The sequence below is a fragment of the Rhea pennata genome, chromosome 1, assembly GCF_028389875.1.
Source record: "Rhea pennata isolate bPtePen1 chromosome 1, bPtePen1.pri, whole genome shotgun sequence".
Taxonomy (NCBI): domain Eukaryota; kingdom Metazoa; phylum Chordata; class Aves; order Rheiformes; family Rheidae; genus Rhea; species Rhea pennata.
In genome coordinates this window covers 120,350,077-120,370,254 of record NC_084663.1, presented here as the reverse complement: position 1 = coordinate 120,370,254, position 20,178 = coordinate 120,350,077, and the positions used below count along the sequence as shown (strand labels likewise).

The window sequence follows — 20,178 nt, the reverse complement described above, 5'->3', positions numbered from 1 at the left end:
AAGGAGAATTCACATTTTTTATAAGCCTTCATTGAACAGCTTTATTAAGGGTGAATCATTTGTTTGCAAAATACTTATCATTTGATCAGAGTTTTTCTCCTTGTTTGTTCAATGAAAATATGAAATCACTAGAATAAACAGATTATCCATTCTCCCAGACTGAATCATCTATATCCCCAGCATGCCCATTGTTCCTTGTGCATAATCAAAGTAGTGGGGTGGATCTTGGATCTACTCACTCAGCCTCTCTTACTCACCCATGCTTGGAATATTCCTTGCTTGCTGACTGTGTTCTGACTGATAATTAAGTTGTCAGGAAGAGCAGCTGACCTTGAAATAAAAACCAGCTTCCCCATTTAACAGGGTGGAGCCTTAATGTCACATTTTATTCAGTTCTTTGTAACCTAGTTTCAGAATAATTGATCCTTTCTTTGCTGTCTTTTAAGGAGCTGTCTATTAGGAAAGAAAGGTCAGCAATGTGGAACTGCATTCAAAAGTCACTGATTTACTCAGGGAACAATTAATTGGAAGAGGAAATGTCAGATTTAGGCAAAGTATATGACATTTGTTCCCTGGGTTTGGATTTCAAGTGGTGGCCAATGTACAGGAGTTTCATTTTTTGGTTGTTGTTTGTTGCTTTTACAATTTGAAATGGGAAAGTGTGGGGTGCAGGGAATGAGGGAAACGGTAATGAGAAGAAAGCAAAATAAAACTGCAAGAAAGGCAGTGTAAAAACTGAACAACCCAAACCATGCCGTTGGCAAGGGCTCAGATTACATATCACAAGTTCTTGAAGCCTGAACTGACCAGCACTAGCTATCAGAAAGGAGACTATAAATGGTCCCTATGGCAAAAGGATAGTCAAGCATGTAGTTTTGTATTTCCACACAGCTAAGACTGATTTCAGGGCTCTTGCAGATTCCATCTTTATTTCCATACAACCCCAATTAGTCCCTGTGTTGGAAAACAGACTATAAGTACCCAGTTGCATCAATACTTGTCAGGAAAACAAAAGTATTGTAGTTGTTATTTAATACTGAAATCAATAGAGGAAGCTGGGATATCTGGGTTTTCTTTATGTCTTTGTCACAAACTCTGTATGACATTAAGTATGTAAAATAAATGACTTATTTATCCCATCTATTCATCAGTTTCTTTGCCAGTACAACAGGAATAACAGCATTAACATTTCACAATGGTATAAAAATAAGTACAAAGGCTTTAAAAACTTTTTTTTTTTAAAAAAAAAAAAAAAAAAAAAAAAAAAGCTTTCTGGAGGCTCCCCAGTCCAAGAGAGACATAGAGCTACTGGAGAGAGTCCAGCACGCAGGCTACAAAGATGATCAGAGGGCTGGAGCACCTGTCCTGTGAGGAACGGCTGTGAGAGCTGGGCCTCTTCAGCCTGGGGAAGAGAAACCTGAGGGGGGATCTTATCAATGTGTACAAGTGCCTGAAGGGAGGGTGTCAAGGGGATGGGGACAAACTCTTTTCAGTTGTCCCATGTGACAGGACAAGAGGCAATGGGCAGAAATTGAAGCACAGGAAGTTCTGCCTGACCATGAGGGGGAATTTCTTCCCTGTGAGAGTGACGGGGCACTGGCACAGGTTGCCCAGAGAGGTTGTGGAGTCTCCTCTGGAGATACTCAAAGCCCACCTGGATGCAGCCCTGTCTACCATGCTCTAAGCGACCCTGCTTGAGCAGGGAGGTTGGGCTAGATGATTTCCAGAGGTCCCTTCCAACCTTACTGATTCTATGATTCTATGACCTTTCAGTGAAAAGCCAAGGTTTTAAGACCATATTTTAAAGCTCATTTAAAGGATAAAATGCTTTGTTCAAATTCCACCACATAATAATGTACCTGGAGAAATGACATTCATGTTTGTAAATAATGGGACAGAATCAAGGACAGGATTCAGGAAATTCATAGAGATTCCATTTTTGTCACTGATCTTACCCTTTTTACTTTCCTCTACATTACTGCAAGGGAAATGGAAATAGAGTTCTTTCAGCGTTTTCCCCTATAAATGACAGTCAAGAAAGGCCCAGAATAGTGCATATGTAATAACTTAAACATGTTATTCTGGGTCTCCCTGCTTTCATCATTGTAAGCAAAATGTTTTGGTTCCTTCCACTGCAGCTGTCATTTACTGCTGCTCCACCTCTAGCAGTCCCATCTCACCCTTTCTATTGCTTTACTTCCTTTGTCATGTTATTAAATTTAATTTAGTAGCTTTTACTGAGGCCATATTCTGCATCTAGGGAACTCCCTACAACAGCTGAACATAACTCCATTTATTTGCTCAGATCTTTCCTTTACACTGATTTACTTCACTTGGAAAGTAATTTCCTTTACAACTCTCCATTCAGTTCTAACCTATTCTCGATCTGCTTTGTAGTTAGCTGTCCAGCTGATAAGTAGGTTCCTCTAGACTAAGGGCCCTTTTTTTTTTTAATTTCCCTTTAAAGTGTCCTGCATACCCTTGGCAGTGTATAAGTAGTAAATGAAACTTCTCCTTACTCTCCAGGAGCGGTAGCATGCTCTTTCCATTTATTTTCTGAGGGGGGAGGGACTTTAACATGTGTGGGTTTTTTTACATGTAAGATATTTACGTATCTTATTTCCATAAAAGATGTTTAATATTTGACTGAACGTGTTCAGTCTTCTGTGAACACAGAGAGCCCACAGGAAACTGTGCACACCATGCTGAAGACTTAAGATGAAGAGCTCCTGTGTTACCTACCTTTAAAAGGGTTTGATGCCTTTCTTGCTGCTACCAGCAGGGTTCTGATTGCCTCAAATACATCTTGCTTATTTACCAAAGGGAAACAGTATTGTGAGCATATCAATAAACAAGAAAAGTTGCCGTAATGCACTCTCATTTTGTTTGCCAGGTTGCTGAATTTTGCCATGTGTTGTATTTCACTGTTGGTCAGAGATGATGATTGAGTAAGAAGGTTCTAGGCACCGGGGGTTTTTTGATCAAAGTGCTATCTTCACTTTTTCATATGATGTTAAATCAATACAAATCTTTATGTTATGTGGATGTATTAAGATGTTGAAATACCGTATGAAGTGCTGAATTCTATGTGCTGTGATGGACTGCTTTGATGCCCATCTCTTCTGTCTTTCCAGCTCCTGATGGCCCACCTCAGGATGTTCAGCTTGAGCCTATATCCTCACAAAGCATTAGGGTCACCTGGAAGGTAAATACATACAGCCAAGAATATAGACCTTGGCAGTATTTTTGTACTTTCTGATAGTTTCGTTGAGGGGAATATTATAACAATTGTGCATCAGAGTTATTTTAAGAGTTATTTTAATTAGGAGAGACTTTGCAGATGTCTTTGCCAACAGATCTTATAATATTTACCATTAAGGCTGAGGCATTATTCAATGAAAGAACATTTTGTGGGAGAATAATAGCAGTGGATGCTTGCTTCTGATGGGAATAACATTTTCCACTTCCTTCTGAATACATAGATAAGGCTATCAGTTTGCAAAATGAAAACTCACAGAATGTCAGTGTGGTTTTGGCCAAAATTCCCCCAAACCATTGGAGCCAATGGTTTTTGTTTGCATTAGACTTTGGGGCAGAGCCTTACTGCAAGAATGTCTGCACAGAGAGAGGCTGGGATGGTTTTAGTAAGACGGTGTCTCAATATAGTTCATGAGACTTGATGAAGCAGAGCAACTGATTTATAAATATCAGCAACTTGCATCATTAAAAAAAATCTGGCAATTCTTATGATGTGGTCCATTTTGTCTAGATTTTGCTCAATATTCTAATACCACAGAATGTTTTAAATGCTTTTAGTATGACATCAAGGGCTATATAAACCATATTTTAAACAATTTTGTTTTATATACTGCTTGTACATCATAGCAGATAGACTAAAGCTGTCTAATTTCAGTAGTGTAATCTCAACATGAATGTCAGTTTCCAAATCATAATGTTAATTTCATATATTTTAAACTCTGAAATATGAAATATTAAGTGCTAGAGCAGGATGGTGGCATTATAGTCATTAATTTCTATAGTGATATTATTTACTTTCAACAAATGCTTCTGTTGTGTGTTGTGCCCCATGATATGGACCGTCCAGAAAGTAAGGATAGCAATTGTGGGCTGATGAATATTTATGACAGCATTATAAGCTTGTGGTAATCTTGAGTCAGGTCCTGAAAGGACAAGTTTCTACAGAGCAGAATTTCTGTACAGTGCAGGTGGACATGTAACTACTGATGTCCAACTAGTTTGTTGAGGGACCTCAGTGAACCTCAGTTCTTGAGTAGTTCAATGGTGTTTTAAAAACATTGCATTAAAAATCCTGTCTTCTTGAAACAGTTCAGGATTAAGCTCCAAAAGTGGTCATCTCTATCAGGCACCTGATGTAAAAAAGATACATACAGTGCCGATACCTCTTTCACATCTTAAGCTCATATCAACATCGGTTTTCATCAAATGGCTTCCAAAAACCAAAAGTATGTTACCAGCCACAGGCTCACCTGGTAGATAAGGTAAAATACAAGAATGTATTTTATAAATGGGATACATGAAGCACTGACTAAAAAACAACACGCAGGTATTAGACCAAATAAAGTGGCCAGTGAAGTAACACAGAGTATACAGTGATCCTCAACAACCAAAAGAGGTGCTTAATGGGTTGTTGCTTTTAAAGGATTCAGAAAGTGCCATTCCCATCAGATCTAGTCAGCTACAACTTCCAAGTTCCAAATGTCAGCTTATTCTACAGTGTATAGATTTCCTTGTTCTTTTGTGCATGTAGTTAGGCAGATTTAAAGACTTTGTTTTTTAAAAGTTCACTTTGGGAAAGATTTTCAAAAGCAACAAGAGAAAATCATTGGTTCACTGCGGGAGTTTATAGCTACCATTTGTGATTCTGAAAATTAGCTATTAAATTTTATAGGTGAAGATGGGTGTGAACAGCTACCAGACAAATAAAATTTGCACATCTACATTTCAAAAAGATTGCCTTGTGCCCATGCGTGACTCTATCTAGACCAGGAAAGAAGGGTTCAATCTCCCAGAAATGAGCAGTCTCAAGCTAAGTTGGTGCCACGTACTGTGCAGATGCTGGTTAGACTTTGGGAGTTTTCTGTGGTCAGCATGTCAGCCTGCACACCAAGTCTCCAATGAACACCCAGTGTCTTGAGAACCTTCAAGATCTGATTCCCGTAGACCTAGTTTTTGTTAAATCTGGCCTTGCACATAATTGCCACCTGCCTCTTGCTCTTTCACAACTTGGGCCGGGTGTTCACGATGCAGCACCACCCTGTTTCTTCCTCTACCAGACAGAAGAATATGGAAGATCTTAACGTAATTGATTGACCAGGCATGTCTGAAGTGTCATCAAGTAGCATGAGAAGCACTGTGACAGTGGGCTGCTCTCAGTAGCGTGTCCTCTAGCGAAGGGCTAGGAAGGCACTTGATCTAGCCAACAATAGCCTATGGCCCCATCACACCACAAGACCCCATGAGGTTCTGTTTCACAAGCAGAAGAAACTCAGGAGGTCCATGAGTGAAAGGATAGACTGCAAAAGACAGAGTTTGCACTTCACTGAAATTCTGCCCGTTGTGATCTTTGTGCTCTCAAGCCCCTGCAAGGTCAATCTGAAAGCAGTTTACCTTGATTTGCAATCATTGCTCTACCACCGCTGGTGGAGTAGATCATCCATCAGGTGCTAAGTTTCTTTGAGGTGCTGGACATAACTGAAAAAAAAAATCTTTTCCTTGACCTGGAATCTCCTTTGTGGCCAAAGGTGAAGTCATTGAGCTATCTTCCTGGAGGGTTAGCACTCGTGTGGCTCTATCTTCACTGGAAAAATTATTTTCAGAACGACAGTTTATGACAGCTGTCCCCTGAGAAGTCCAAGACTAGGAGTGAGCTGTTTGCTTCCCTTTAATTATTTGAGCTTTCACAGGACAATGCAGTTTTAGTCCATTACTCACCCGGGTACTTTAAGCAGATCCCACTGAGATATTGCAGTATGGTCCCATGCTGAATCCTGGGGTTTGGGTAGGTTCTTACAATGCAGTATAGTGAGAAGTAGCATACTGTGCAGGATGCTCTCCTTGGTGCCTTATGTGATCAAAGACCTTGAGAATAAATAAATAGTCCCATGAGATAAATCCTACATTGTCATACAGGCAAAAAAGGAGTAAGGAAAGGAAAAAAAGGAAGTAAATCCAGTAAAAACTTGATTGTTTTTATTTTGGAGGCATGAGGGATTTTTGCCATGAAAACACATGACGACATCATGTAAAAATGATTGTATCGAGAGCCGCAGATATGTTAAAATTGACAAACCTCGTTTAAATATAGATATTGTCATTAACAGGAAAGGGAGCCGAGAATAACAGATCAATCATTTTTTATCTTGTATTAAGTTCTATTTCTGCGGCTTGCTACAATCATTAATCTTCCTTTAGAGCTTCTTTTTAGCCCACTTGTTGAAAATCCTCGTTAAACGAAGATTTATAGGTCTGTGATGTATTTAATCCTATTTCTATGTGTCCACATAGAAGATTGGGTATTAGATTCAATTTTAAAATATTCAGCACATTTTGATGCTTTAAAGTGGTGCAGAGAACAGGAATTAAACAGGAATTCTCATTTAGAAAAATCATGATAATATTCATATTTTTTTCTTGGAGTACTTTCATTTATAAGCTAAATGAACCCATTAAATTTAGGCATGGGAAATATTCCTTCTCTTCTTTATGTACACACATATGCATGCAATTACAAAATGTCATACTTTACAAAAGTCATTGGTACCTTATTCTACGAAAAAATTGAGTTTATGAGATAGATAGGCAGCTAAGATCATGGACTGAAACTTACTTTTTCTTAGTGTTCTGTGACTACTGAGAAGGGTGACTATTTTTTCCCATGAACATTTTTTCATGAACAAATGTTGCTTCATTGAACTTTCTGCAGAAAGGGATCTATATGCAATAAAGTGTTTTTATCACTTTATTTATTTATTTATGTGTGCAAAAAGTACATCCAAAATGAAATATTTAGATAATACCGAAGAGGAACATTGGAAGTTTTGTGGAGCAGAACATTTCAATGCTTCATTCTGAAGTGGTTTTCAGCTTGTTTTATTTATATTTTATAACATGTTTCAAAGTGAAAAAAAAAGAGAAAATTGAAGTAAAATGTTCATATTTACTTAAAACATTCTCTTGACCTAAAGCAATTATAGAAATATTTTATGGAAAAATGCAACCTGGTCGTTTTATTCCAATTCACAATAAAAAAGTATATAATTACAGAATTGCCAGTGAAGAGGAATTTCTAGTTGTAGTCCTGCTCTCAGAACATTTCAGTGTACAGTAAATGTATAATTCAGTTTTATAATTATGTTCCATCTGTTTCACAGTATGATATATGTGTTCAAATATACGTGTCGTATGTTTCTGTAAACTATTATGAACAAAGTGCATGCTCACTTTTCTTTGTGTGCAGTGTATGCCCTACATTCTATAGTGTGTGCATACAGTATTTTACTGTGCGCTGTACACGGCATTCACAAAATAATAAATGTACTCCGTTGTATAGCACATGTGAGTTATGCATGTTGCTTGTGACTTCAATGTGCAAGATGTGTTTGGAACAATGACTTTTGCTCCAAAGTCCCCCGCGTTAACTAGCTGGAGTGTTCCAGTGGCTGCCTGTACTTAGACCATGCTTTAGATCTTGAGATCAGCAGCAGAGCACGCGCTGATGGTTGAGACAAGACATCTCCACACAGACTGTTAAGGCTTTTCCAAGCTGTGGAAATTTCCAGCACTGATGGAGAGAAGTGATACCCTGCAATGATGAAACTGGTGCCTCCAGACTTTTGCTCATTTAGAAATGAGACAGCAAATTGCAGCGTTGTCTGGAAGTGATTCTCTCTCTAATAACACTGTTTGAATTGTCCACTGCTTTGCCCAAACTGTTTGTCTTTTAGTCAGTTTGAAATGTTTAGATGATCTTAGTTCAGTTGTTTTTCTACTTCCCATGAACACTGAAAATGTATACAAATATGTATGAATTGTGCAAAATGCTATGCTTAGTAACAGAATTTAATATGCTTCAACAAATGAAACAGTTTACATTTAAATATTTAATGATTTCAATCTGATAAAGGTATTTTCTTCTCAGATGGGTTTAAATGGCTTCATCCCTATGAAGAAGTCTGACTCTCAAACCAAAAAAAATTCTACCCTCAGTTTCTACCCTACACGTCGGCTGTAAAACACAAGCTTTTGCAGTCATATAAAGATCATTAAACTGTGGGGTTGTTTAGAATAGATAATAGAGTGACAACCAAAGTAAAGGACCTACATGTTTTAAAAGTTTTTTTTTTTTCACTACAAAACACAGAAATATTCAGAGAAGAACCAAAAATAAAAGGATTCTGAAAACATAGTTCTAATCCCGGTCGTGTGCTTTAGAAGGAGTTCAAGCCCTAAATCTGAAGGCTTTTGCATGCTAAATCTTGGTTTAGAAATCTACATTAGACTGGACAGCACTACTCTTGCAGAAGGCTTGTTAATACTAGAGGAACTGCAATATATGCCTGACATTGCATTTTTGCTTCAAGTTTTGCCTCCTTTTCTGAAGGCAACACAGAGAAAGAAAATTAATCATCTTAAGAGAAAATTCATTCATCTAAGTCCATCCAGTTACATGTTTTAAATATAAAGAAGGTGTTGGATTTCACAAGTCAATAATTTGTTGGTGGTGGTTGATAGGCAAATTCCATGCTAGTTTTATTAGCTCCGGTAAGGCGCTGGTCCCGTGAATGACAAACTCTTGCTGAAATGGACATATCCTGTGACAGAAAAGACTGTGCTTGAGAAAGTGGTCCTCGGTAGATTTGGCAAGGTATGGTAAAAACAGAAATTTTGCCTGTGCCCGTTTAATGGATCTAAAGCTTCTAGCCAATGAACTGCATCACAAAGACTTTTTTTATGGGTCTGTAGAACATAAGAGCTAGGGGACATCTGCTGGGAATTTGAAATAGTTTTGGAGGATTGGAAAGAGCTTTTCCTCTGTGGATTATAAATTATGTTTGAAAATCTTTATACTAGCTATACCTCATATACATAGAAAAATAGACAGGAACAGATTCATCTAGTGAAATAAGTCTAGTACAATTTAAATGGAGTCATAACAGGTATTTCTGTCAATAATGGGCTCTCTCCCTGAGTTACAAATCTTGTTTTAATTTAGACTATATTTTATATTGCAGAGTACAAAGGATTGAATGATTTCCACCAGTCAAAGCTCAGGAAATCTCGTACTGAAACTGAGAACTACCCCGAATTATGTACTGTTCATATTTTTGAATGCTAGATATTGTCCGCCTTGTTTTAGTAGCTATTTAGTATGCGAATCTGCTTTCCAATTCATTATTATCCTCATCTAGTTATCTCTCCACACTAGATACTGAACAGAACCATATTTTAAAGCATAGTGTAAAATTTTCCTGATACATCTAGCTGAATAAACTTCTGTGACTGCCTTCAATGGATCAATAAATGCCTTACTAAAGATTTAGGGAGTGAATGATAGGGGCTTCTGGCGAGAATGCTATTAGCAGTATATGGTAGACCTGTAATGCAGACATAGCCTTATCAGCTCAGCTGTGTTTGATTCAGCCGAAAGAAGAACAAAACATTATAAATCTAAACTACATCTCAAAAATATTTCCTTATTAGATTTTTCTCTGTAAAAGCCATTTAGGGTCTTTCTTTTAGCACAGGAATGTACTATTCAAAAAACTTGTCCTTAAATCTATATATCGTGGTAGAAAGTTAACACTTCATGTGCAAGGAGTATCTGAATTGTTACCTAAAAATAGAATTGCATTCAGTAAGAAAAAAAGTGTTGAATTTTTGTATATTTCAAATTTTTTAAGGGGAACTACTTGACTTTGGAGATATGTGCTTAATGTGTAATCTTTCATATCCTATTTAGGCTCCAAAGAAGCACTTGCAAAATGGAATTATTCGTGGATACCAGATAGGTTATCGGGAGTACAGTGCAGGGGGCAATTTCCAGTTCAACATCATCAGTATTGATACCACTGGGGACAGTGAAGTTTATACCCTGAATAACCTGAAAAAATTCACCCAGTATGGCATGGTAGTCCAGGCTTGTAACCGGGCTGGAATAGGACCTTCTTCTCAGGAAATCATCACCACTACCCTAGAGGATGGTAGGTCCTTGGCAAACAGCTATCATGGGACACATTATTATTTCTTTATTTCTTTTTGCCTTGCTACATTTACTGCTTGATTAGTGATTATTGTAGAGGGAATAATTGAAGACCAGACTTTACAGATGTTAGATATAGTAGACAGCTGTATGGGAAGAGATTGGGCATGTACAATTTTCATTGCAAGAGAGGCAGTATTATGCAGGTAAATAAATATAATTATATTGGTATAGTAAATCCTGATGTGAATTATATTGACTGAAACCATAGCTTTCATGAAGAAGCCTATTGCTGTGGTGTTGATATATTTGCAAATTTTATGATATCGTCATAATTTTGTAGCGCGCTTTGAGATGTTAAGAAGAAAAGCTTTGAAAGCTGAAGTCATACTGTTAATTTTGTTGGCTTTGTTTTATTTTTAACTGAATGTACTGTGAAACTTGGAGCTCTTTTATTACACAGTCCTTTATCCTGTCAGCCTAAAATGAAATATGTGTTTTTCCAAGGATATCCAAACTAATGAGAGAGAAATCATTGTTATTTCACACCAAACTCAACCTGTCTAATCAGAGGAACAAGTCAGAATTATTTTTTTTCCAAACTTCATAAAAAGCTCTTCTTCAAACAATGAGAGGGAGTCCTCTAGTGGAAGAAAAGAGTGATTCCATATCCAAAAAGGGGGGCTCTATTTTAGAGTATAAAAGCAAATTCTATCATCATCCTGAAAGATACGGTAGGTCAGATTTTCAGCTACTGTAAATGGACAGCAAGTACTGAAGTCTGTGACAGCTAAGAATCTGACTTTTTGTGTGTGGGAAATGGAGTAGCACAAATCTAAAACTCTTGAGAGTTACAGATTTTGAGGCATATGCTTCATGAAACTAGTGTTTTTCATTTACTCTAAATGTTTCTGGTCCTAAACAGATCACTGCAAGATGTCACAAGACAGTACGCTCAAACATGCATATATTTTGTATTAAAAAGCATAATGCTTTTTTCTTCAGAATCTGGCATGCTTACAGGTTGGGAGGGGGTGGCAACATTTTGGGGGTTATTGGTTAGTTTTGGATCATTACCAGAATAAAAAACCTTATGAATTTAAAAACAACTCAAAAATTAGAACTGCAGTTACTGTCTTTGACACTAAATGGCCAACAGAAAATGCCTCAGATTTGGCTGACTTTTTCCTGTTTTTCCAATTGTCTGTGCAAAGATTTTGTGATCATTTTTCTAATATTTTTTCAAGAAATGCCTGATTTTTCATCCTCTCATTCTAGAGGGAGATTCAAATTATTCACGAAGATGGCAATTTGGCTGCAAATTTATAGACATATATTTAAAATGCTTACAGAATATGTTCTGCATATTTCAGCCCTGGGATGCATTTCTCTTTCAATAGAAGAGAGCAAGATCTATTAAAAGACTAGTCAGCAAGGGGAAAAGGAGTATGTCAAAAGTCATTCTGGGGAAGTCAGCTACACCAGCAGGAACATGAGGAGTGTAGCAAGAAAAAATGTTTTCCATTACTAACTGTGTGTAAATGTTCACTCAAAAAAAGGGGTGGTGGAGTAGCACTGCAAGTTGAAAGTGTAGCTGAAGGGGAATCTTCTGAAAAGTGTGGAGGAATGTTCTTTTGTAGATATTTCTACTAAATGGCATACATGAACATGATAAACATTCGGTTTTATTTATCAAGTTGAAACTGGTGAATATCTTGTTTCAGTGCCCAGTTGCCCTCCAGGGAACGTGCAAGCCACTGCCACATCACCAGAAACTATCTCTATTTCCTGGTCAACGCTGGCAAAAGAAGCCCTGAATGGGATTCTGCAGGGATTCAGGGTAATCTACTGGGCTAATCTCTTGGATGGAGGTAAGAGAATTTATTCAAGCTATCACCAAGCAATAAACAGTTTATGGGATGTATATCATTTACTCTTCCATGAAGGCATTATACTTCCTTCCTCATTGGTTTGGAGAATGCTTCACCTACCTGTTAGGGAACTATTTTTCTTAGAGGTTTATCACAGTAGCAGGCATTACAAAACTGATTATAGATTTCTGCTAAAGCAGCTGAAGGGGCTCTGGGGGAAAGCTTCCAGCTTGAATTGGCAACACTCTGTAGACTGGCCCTTGTCCAAAATGACCTGAGCGTATTTCATCTCAGTAACAAAGTCCATCTGGTATTTCCTGAAGAATAACAATATAAAACTAGAACATATCTGCCCAATAATTTTATTTCTTATGTTTTATTTTATTTTGTCAGTTATCTGTTCAGTTAGTTAGTTGGCTGGTTGAGAAGTATTTGATTTTTTTTTTTTTTTGATAGCATGAATTTTTACTCCACAGTTGAGTGCAAAAGAAGGAAACATTTTTGAAACAGATTTGTTATTTTAATGGAAACCACTTCTGTTGTGCTTATGTTTTGAACCATTACCATAATTCCTAGGGAAATAGACTCCTTGGCAGTGAATGAGTGAAATGCTCAAAGGAGAACTGAGATACCTTACTAATCTGCAATTTATTACATAATGATAATCCTACATATCATCCTTTCTTGTAAAATTAAATATTAGTAAGTTTGATATGCACAAACTCTAATTGTTATTAGCCCTGTTGAACTTTCCCAGCTCTAGGTCAATGCATTGTCTCTCTTCTTGTTTATTCATCCACTGGAATCATGGTCCATTCTAATATGCAATTATCTTGCAAATCCTGGCCTCTGTTTGTGTGGCCAAGTGTGTCGGAGAATGATACTTGAGTCAAAAACATTTAGGAAAAAAAATCCCTTCAGTTCCTTTGTACTTCTAAAAATAATGATAAAAATGTATGAGAAATAAATTTAAAAATGTAGGCCTGACTGACATAAAATTAAATGTTCTCATGCCTTTAGTCTTTGGATAAGATCCTATGTGAATATTATCAGTGCATTTATAAGCTCCTATGTGATGTCCGACAACATGAGACGATGTTCATAGATAGGCAGTGCTTAAAACTGAGATATTTTCATTTGCTTGGCTTTATTTTCTGCCCTAAATCTGTTTTAAGCATTTTTTCTGTATGGATTGTACTTCCTCGCTTGCTGCAAAAGCATTCATATGACGTACATCATTCTGCAAGTAAATCTGGTTTTGCTATGTTTAAATCTGTTAGCTGGTATTACTGCCATCAAGTGCTTTGCAGCAGCGCTTGCTGCTCTTCTAAAAACAAAGAGGCTTTTGTTTGTTTTTCCATTTGAGAAATGATCTTTGTCAAAAAATGAACACGTTTATGAAGCTAACTAACTGACTTTCTCTCTCTCTCTCTCTCTTTTTTTTTTTACTTTAAGGAATGTTATATATTAATCTCTTCTTGTTCTCTGTTCTTTATCAAAAATCTTATGTTTTACAGAAATTTTCAATTCTATGCTCGATATATAAAAAATGCAAAAAAAGTGTGAAATTGGAAACAAGGTCCACTTTGAGCTGTAAAAATTCAGAACACAAATAAATTTATTTTAATTTTCTTCTAACTCTATATTTCAGTATTAGTACATGTGTTGTTTTATAATAATGAAGCATTACTTCTCTGATGCACTCTTTAATCCCCAAGATTTCCAGAGTAGGCACTGATAGCTGCAAAAAGACTGCCCTTGCCAATAATTTAATTTTGTTTTTATTTCATAGAGTTGGGAGAGATAAAAAATGTCACTACTACACAGCCATCACTAGAGCTTGATGGCCTGGAAAAATATACCAACTACAGCATTCAGGTGTTGGCTTTCACACGAGCTGGGGATGGAGTGAGAAGTGAACAAATTTTCACTCGCACTAAAGAAGATGGTAAGGAATAAAACACTTTCCGTTACGACTTCCACAAGACTCTTTCAAAATAGTATAAATACTGTAAATGGTTGTTTCCAAGACTCCAATTTTGGTTAGTCTGGAAGTTGGTAGGTAATTCTAATGATCTAAGCAATTTTTTTCATTTTTCTTTTCAAATACTTCAGAAACTTATTTGAGAGTTTTTGAGAGTCTTTGAGTTAATTCTTTCAAAGTGCTTGAAAATGGGGAAAAGAAGGGAGAGTACTTCAAGATGCTTTTTTATAACTTGTATGTTTCTAAGAAGATTTTTTTTCAGTGTGAAGAAAGAATTCTCCAAAAAACTCTTCCTTCAAAAAGAAAATGACAACAGAAATCTCTTGCCTTTTGTCACAGACCAAGCATGGAAAATTTAAGCCCTGGTGTTGAAAGTTTGAGGAACTTTCAATCACGTGAGGACAAAAAGGGATTTCATAAGCACTTTTTTTTTATCATTTCAACTGTTGGAATCACTTCAGGCAGCTTTAGTAGGATGTCACATAGTGGTCTAATTTTCAAGAACCAGAATTTCAAATTCAGTGAAAGTTTTGTCCCTAACCTGTTTAGATGCCTTTGAAAATCTCATGAGACACCTTTGAAAGTCTCGCAAAATGCTCAAGTACATCTTTAAATCCCTAAACACTTTTGAAAATCTGGATGCTAGTAGTTAAGCCGTTAAGTAGTTAAGTTTCTTCATAGAAATAAAAATTCGCATAGTCTTAGGAATGGAGTTACAGGAATAATATTTGATTAGTAAATTCTCCTGTGAATTATGCAATATTATTTTAAGGAAATTAATCAATAAATTTTCTTTGTTACTCATCCAGTTTACAGGTCATTTATGAATATATGCATATATTTGTCAGTTTTTCATTTGCAATGAGATTTACGAAGGTGCCTAAGGGAATTGGTTCAGTAGATTAATTGACTTGATGATTTTTTTCCAATAAAATATTGAAGGACTCATTCTAAAATTTGCATCCATTGTAAGGCCACCTGGCCATAGCTGTAGTTATGGCCAGGGAACGCAGGGAATATGAGAATAGGACTTAAAACCTTCTTTTCTTACATTATCCATTGTCCTATTTGTTTTCTGTTATGTTTTAAAAATGTTCTTAATACTTTCCATTACTTGGATCAAAGCTGTATTCACAGCAAAATAAATAAATAAATAAGTGAATGCCTTATACCCGATAAATGTGAGGAAATTTAGGCATACAGTAATGTAAGTGAATGTAGGTCTACTCCCACAGCTCAGTAGACGTACAGATTGCTGAGATCCTGAATCAGCTTGCAATAGTTACTCTATCTAAACCTGTCTCAAGATACAGTATTCATTCTGAAATTGCCAAGAACAACGAGCTCAGCCATAGACACATGTATCCTAAACACTGAATCAGTCACTGGTCATTCAGATCTACCCTGATATCTTTTAACTAATTTGGACTACCTGAGGCTTGAGTCAGATGTTCTTGAAACACCCGGTACCTGGAGCTGGTTTTATCTCAAAGAAAAATCTAAAAAATACTGGAGAATTGCAAGATCAGTTGCTGCACTTTCAAATTACTTTTTGCATGTAGATCCCAATGTGGCTAATTTTCTCTGAATGCTCTCTGGATACAAAGGCTGAGTCTTTGCGCTTGGCACTTAAACCATAGACAGGGGGATTGTCCCACACTGCTCCAGGAGCTCAGGAGCAGTCCAGTCTCAGGAAGGCAGAAATCATCTCGGAGCACCCCCAGTGATGACAAGAATGTGTTTGATGATCTAAGCCTTTGCACAACATTCAGCCAGTGCCAAATCACTGGGAACAGCCAGGAATGCATTCCTAGAAATCCTCCAAAAGCCAAGCTGCAGAGACTGCCCCTGACCTCTAGGGTCAGCGCTTCATGGTACGCATGCCAAAGAAATAATGAATGTCATGCCCAGGTTCCTCCTGAGCCAAAAACTTCAAAGGAGCCATAAGCTAATGAAACTTGACTGGATGCAGATGACATCTTGTCTCTGTGTGATGTTCCTTCAGTTTTGGGATTGATCAGATGGTAGAAGCCATGTCAGCAGTATATCTGTCTCTCACTAGGGACAGCAAAATACCCATGTATTCCTCCTGAAAGGAGCTGACACCTGACCAAACCCATCCTCTTGCTCTGAAGAGGATCAGATATGTCTAGGCCATTGTTGGCTGATGTTTGCTAATTTTTTCTCCAAAACTTCCAGGGATGTGGACTCTGTAGCCTCTCTAGGTAACCTGTAACAGTGTTAAGGATCCACCGTAATGCAACCATCTTTTTTGCAAAATGGACTGTTTCCATCTGCCTGCTGCCACTGAACAGGGAGATCAATAGATCAATTGCTGCTTTATAATAATATTTCTTTTCTGAGGGGTTACTGTATTCATTGCTCCTTGCCCCTATTACATGTGCACTCCCATCTCCTCTATCTTTTCTCCAATTTGCATCAGTTCTGAAATACTGGAAATCCCCCAATATTTTTTTCCCCTAACCTACTTCTGCCTCTTTTGCTTCCTAATTCTTGGTGGCTCTTTTACTCTCTCTGTTTCTGAGACCAGGCAAGCCCTGACATCTAGCAAACACATAGACTCTGTGTTTGGCTGCTGTGCAAAGGCTCCTCTGTCATCTTTAATCCTCCTGGCAGTGAAGCCGCAGAGCAGATCATAACTCACCCTGAGACCATGCAACTAACCTTTTCAGATGCTTTATAATGCCTCACAGTGGTCCCACTGATTAAATCTTTTGTCCAAAAAACTAAACTGAAAGCTGTTTTCAGAAAATACAATGATTTCATGTTTCAAACCAGCCCCACAACTTTTTGTTAAGGATATTAAAGGTCTGAAGTGGAATACATAAAAGGCTGCAGTTAAAATAAGCCCAAACCAAAGTCCCAGGTCTATACCTCCTGAAGGCTATGGAAGTTAGCCTGGAAAAGGATTTTCACATTGCCAAACTATATGCATCTCACAGGTCTCTTATTCCTCAGTAAGAACAGACATCTCTTCTATAATCTTATGAGTAAAAGAGGGTCCACTGAGGATTATTCAGTACATCTAATTTCAGTGCAGCTGAAAGATCTTGCTGCAAAGTTAGTTTGAATACCCTCCCAGCATGTGGAATACAAATACTTACAATCTTAGCAGAGCTTTGATCTGGATACCTTATATCCTGCTTCTAGACATTTGCTAGTTAAAATTATGGCACAAGGTATTCCTCTCTCCTGTAATATCATCTGAGATATTTTTAAATGGCTGCCAAGCCCTCCACATCATTATTACTATGGGGCCATACCATGCCATTGATTTCGTCTTCTTTTTTCATTTCTTTTGCATTAGCAGAAACTTTTCTTTGCAAAATCAATGGTGCAGCATGTTCCATTATCACTGTTAAAAGGCAAATGGTGGCCTCCTGTCATGACCCTGTCAGTGTTCAACTCAGAGACATCAGCCCAAAATTTCTTTGGCAGGTCTGAAGTAAGCAAAACGTTTGTCTCCAATGTGACAAAAGAAAACAGTATCCCAGGGAGTAAAACGGTCTGCCTGGATTAAATAAGCTGATGTTTCAATTTCTTGTAATGTTTGATACTGATTTTAGACACCAGAGGTCAGACACTACTGCTGTTCAGCTTAGGGAAGAGGAGCAGTTCTAGCAAATAATAGGAAATAAGCTTTCATTTCACAGTGATCACGTTCAGAGTTTTTGCTTAGCCTTTTCTTTTCTTTTCTTTTCTTTTCTTTTTTTTTTATTTTATTTTTCAATGAGCCTTCAGAGAAAGAAACTTCCTCTCAATGGTCCTCTTGGCAGAAAGATAAGTGAAGCAGGAACATCCAGTTTTAAGAATTCCCCTATCTTTTCCACTTTACATAGACTTTCTCATAAGCTGATTTTCTTCTTTATCTGAGGGCTTATTTTAGTAATCATTAAAAATTAAAATCATTCTTCCAGTTCTCTTGCTTGCTGGGTTCCAAGTACAATTTCAAAAGCTGTGCCACTTGGTAGCAACAGGGGTTGATGTATTCCCTGTCTGTTTCTGTGCTGGAAATGCGATATTATAAAACTGTAATTGAGACAATGAATCTGTTCCCTTCCCAAATCAGATGCGCTACCAGCATCTTTGCTGGCAGCAGCGCCCCTCATCTTAGGTAGAACCAACCAGCTGAGGATGCAGCTGCTCGGGCCCCACTTCCAGGGAAAGCTTCCTACCTCTGGGCAATTTGGCCTGGCATGGCTGCTTTTACTTAGCAACCAGCAGAGATTTCTGGGGCTTGTATGATGTAGGAAAATTTATTTCTCTCTCATTTTAAATTCTAAGAAGAATTCTTAAAATTCTTAGTTCTTCAAAATGCTGTTTGTGTATCACAGAAGACTTCTGCTCAGAGCAGCTGTGCTGATTTTCCAGCTCTCCTTAAGCTTTCAGAGTATGGGGAAAGCTGCAGCAAAGAAACAGGAGGAGACTAGCTGGAGGAAGAAAGGAGGAACGCTAACCCTCTTTCCCAGCTTTGTTGTAAGACTATTCCTGAATCTAGAGAGGTTTTCCCTTCTCTTTCTGGACTGCAAGCTTCCTGGTGATTGACATGAGAGGGATAGATACACAGATGCCATCTGACCAAGCTTTATGTTTATTTTAAAACTAATGTGCATAAATCCAATCAAGTGTGTTCAGTAATCTTTGGAGTAGAGCGCTGCTTGGGCTCTTTCAAATGGTAATAATGGCTGTGTAATTCATTTCTGTCCCGAAAGACTTAAATGGCTTAAACCTGGACGCTATGTTGGCAAATTGCCCTTGATGACCATTAAAGCATTTTATTTGTCAGAGATCTCCAATTTTATCTTTTTGAATAAGCGGAGAAGATCAGAAGAATAAATGTTCCCAATGTCAACCTGGGAGAATTTGGCAAAAATGATCTAACAGAGGCAAGCTTGGTGTGAATTATGGTGGACAGTACCTGTAAATGTGTTTTGGCTAGCCTAGGTCTGATGTGTGGATGGGATATTTACATGAATAAAGGCATCACTGCAGTGGATTTATTTTGTGTTGTTTTTCATAAATGTTCCTATCAATAGGCTCGTCTTGTGCAGTGCAGAATTTCAAACCTATTATGGAGCAGGGTTCTGTTTTCTGATGTATAGATGATACCGCTTTTAAATGTGCTACACTCAGTGCATTTGCCTCCCTGCTGTTCAGTGCTGTGAAGAAACATGATGATAATCTCACTGCTTATGAAAAAAAGGGAACGAGGAAGTTCACAGAGCTCCTCCTGACAATCCCACACTTCTAAATGCCATTTCCCAGACTAGTCGTATCAGAGCCTTCTCCATGTTAGCATTTCATTTACAGTGTCAAGAATACAAAGTGTTCTCCCCCATATGAAAGCAACATGCTATTTCTGTCTTTTAAAGCCTCGCTAGCTGGAGAATGAGGCCATCTTTGATCTTAAATTTGCCAGATCTGATCCCTAGGAGGTCCCAAAGACTGCTAGAAGCAGTTCTCAGCTTCTATGTGTTCAGTTTGTGTCTCAGTGTTGGTTTTCCTCAAGCCTTTTATCATTGTCATAGCACTGATGATCACGGAAGAAAGACTCTATGAAATAGTGCATGTTTATTTGGCTTTATGAAGATCTGTAGGAATCGATGTTCTCAGTAAGATGCCTGAAGAAGTCAGCAAGACAATCCAGTTCTTGTGATATTGGTGTCATGTAATAACTGAAACTTGTAAGCTGCAGAATCTGATGACAGTGAAAATATGTGTATTTTCTAACTATCTTGTGCCAGCATGGTCAGACTGAGATCTTCCCTTGCCAAAATAAGGCAGGCACACATTGCTTCCACCACCACCTCCCAACTTCTTCAGAATATTTGGGGAAACCATGTTTAGCAATAAATATTCCAGTTAATACTGAGATAAGTTAGAATAATCTTGTCTGGTCCAGGGAATGAATTTGAGCCAATACATTTACCCTCTGGACACAGGACAGTGGTGGTCTGACATCAGATGATAGTCTGCGTAATCCTTGCCAAGTAAATTTAAGTACTTTCTCGCACACATTTATTTCCACATGTGCAACTCAGTAAACAAAGGCAGTGTAGCAA

The 20,178-nt window shown here is 37.7% G+C and overlaps 1 protein-coding gene across 3 annotated transcripts in view; it reads left to right on the top strand.

Annotated features, from left to right (window-relative positions):
• DSCAM (DS cell adhesion molecule) overlaps positions 1-20,178 on the top strand; it is a 384,026-nt gene that overhangs the window by 283,378 nt on the left and 80,470 nt on the right. For all 3 annotated transcript variants that reach the window (XM_062573710.1, XM_062573727.1, XM_062573718.1), the window contains exons 14-17: positions 3,135-3,205; positions 10,001-10,241; positions 11,965-12,111; positions 13,904-14,059. In XM_062573710.1, coding sequence (XP_062429694.1) covers positions 3,135-3,205; positions 10,001-10,241; positions 11,965-12,111; positions 13,904-14,059 — 615 coding nt within the window. The remainder of the gene's footprint in view (positions 1-3,134; positions 3,206-10,000; positions 10,242-11,964; positions 12,112-13,903; positions 14,060-20,178) is intronic.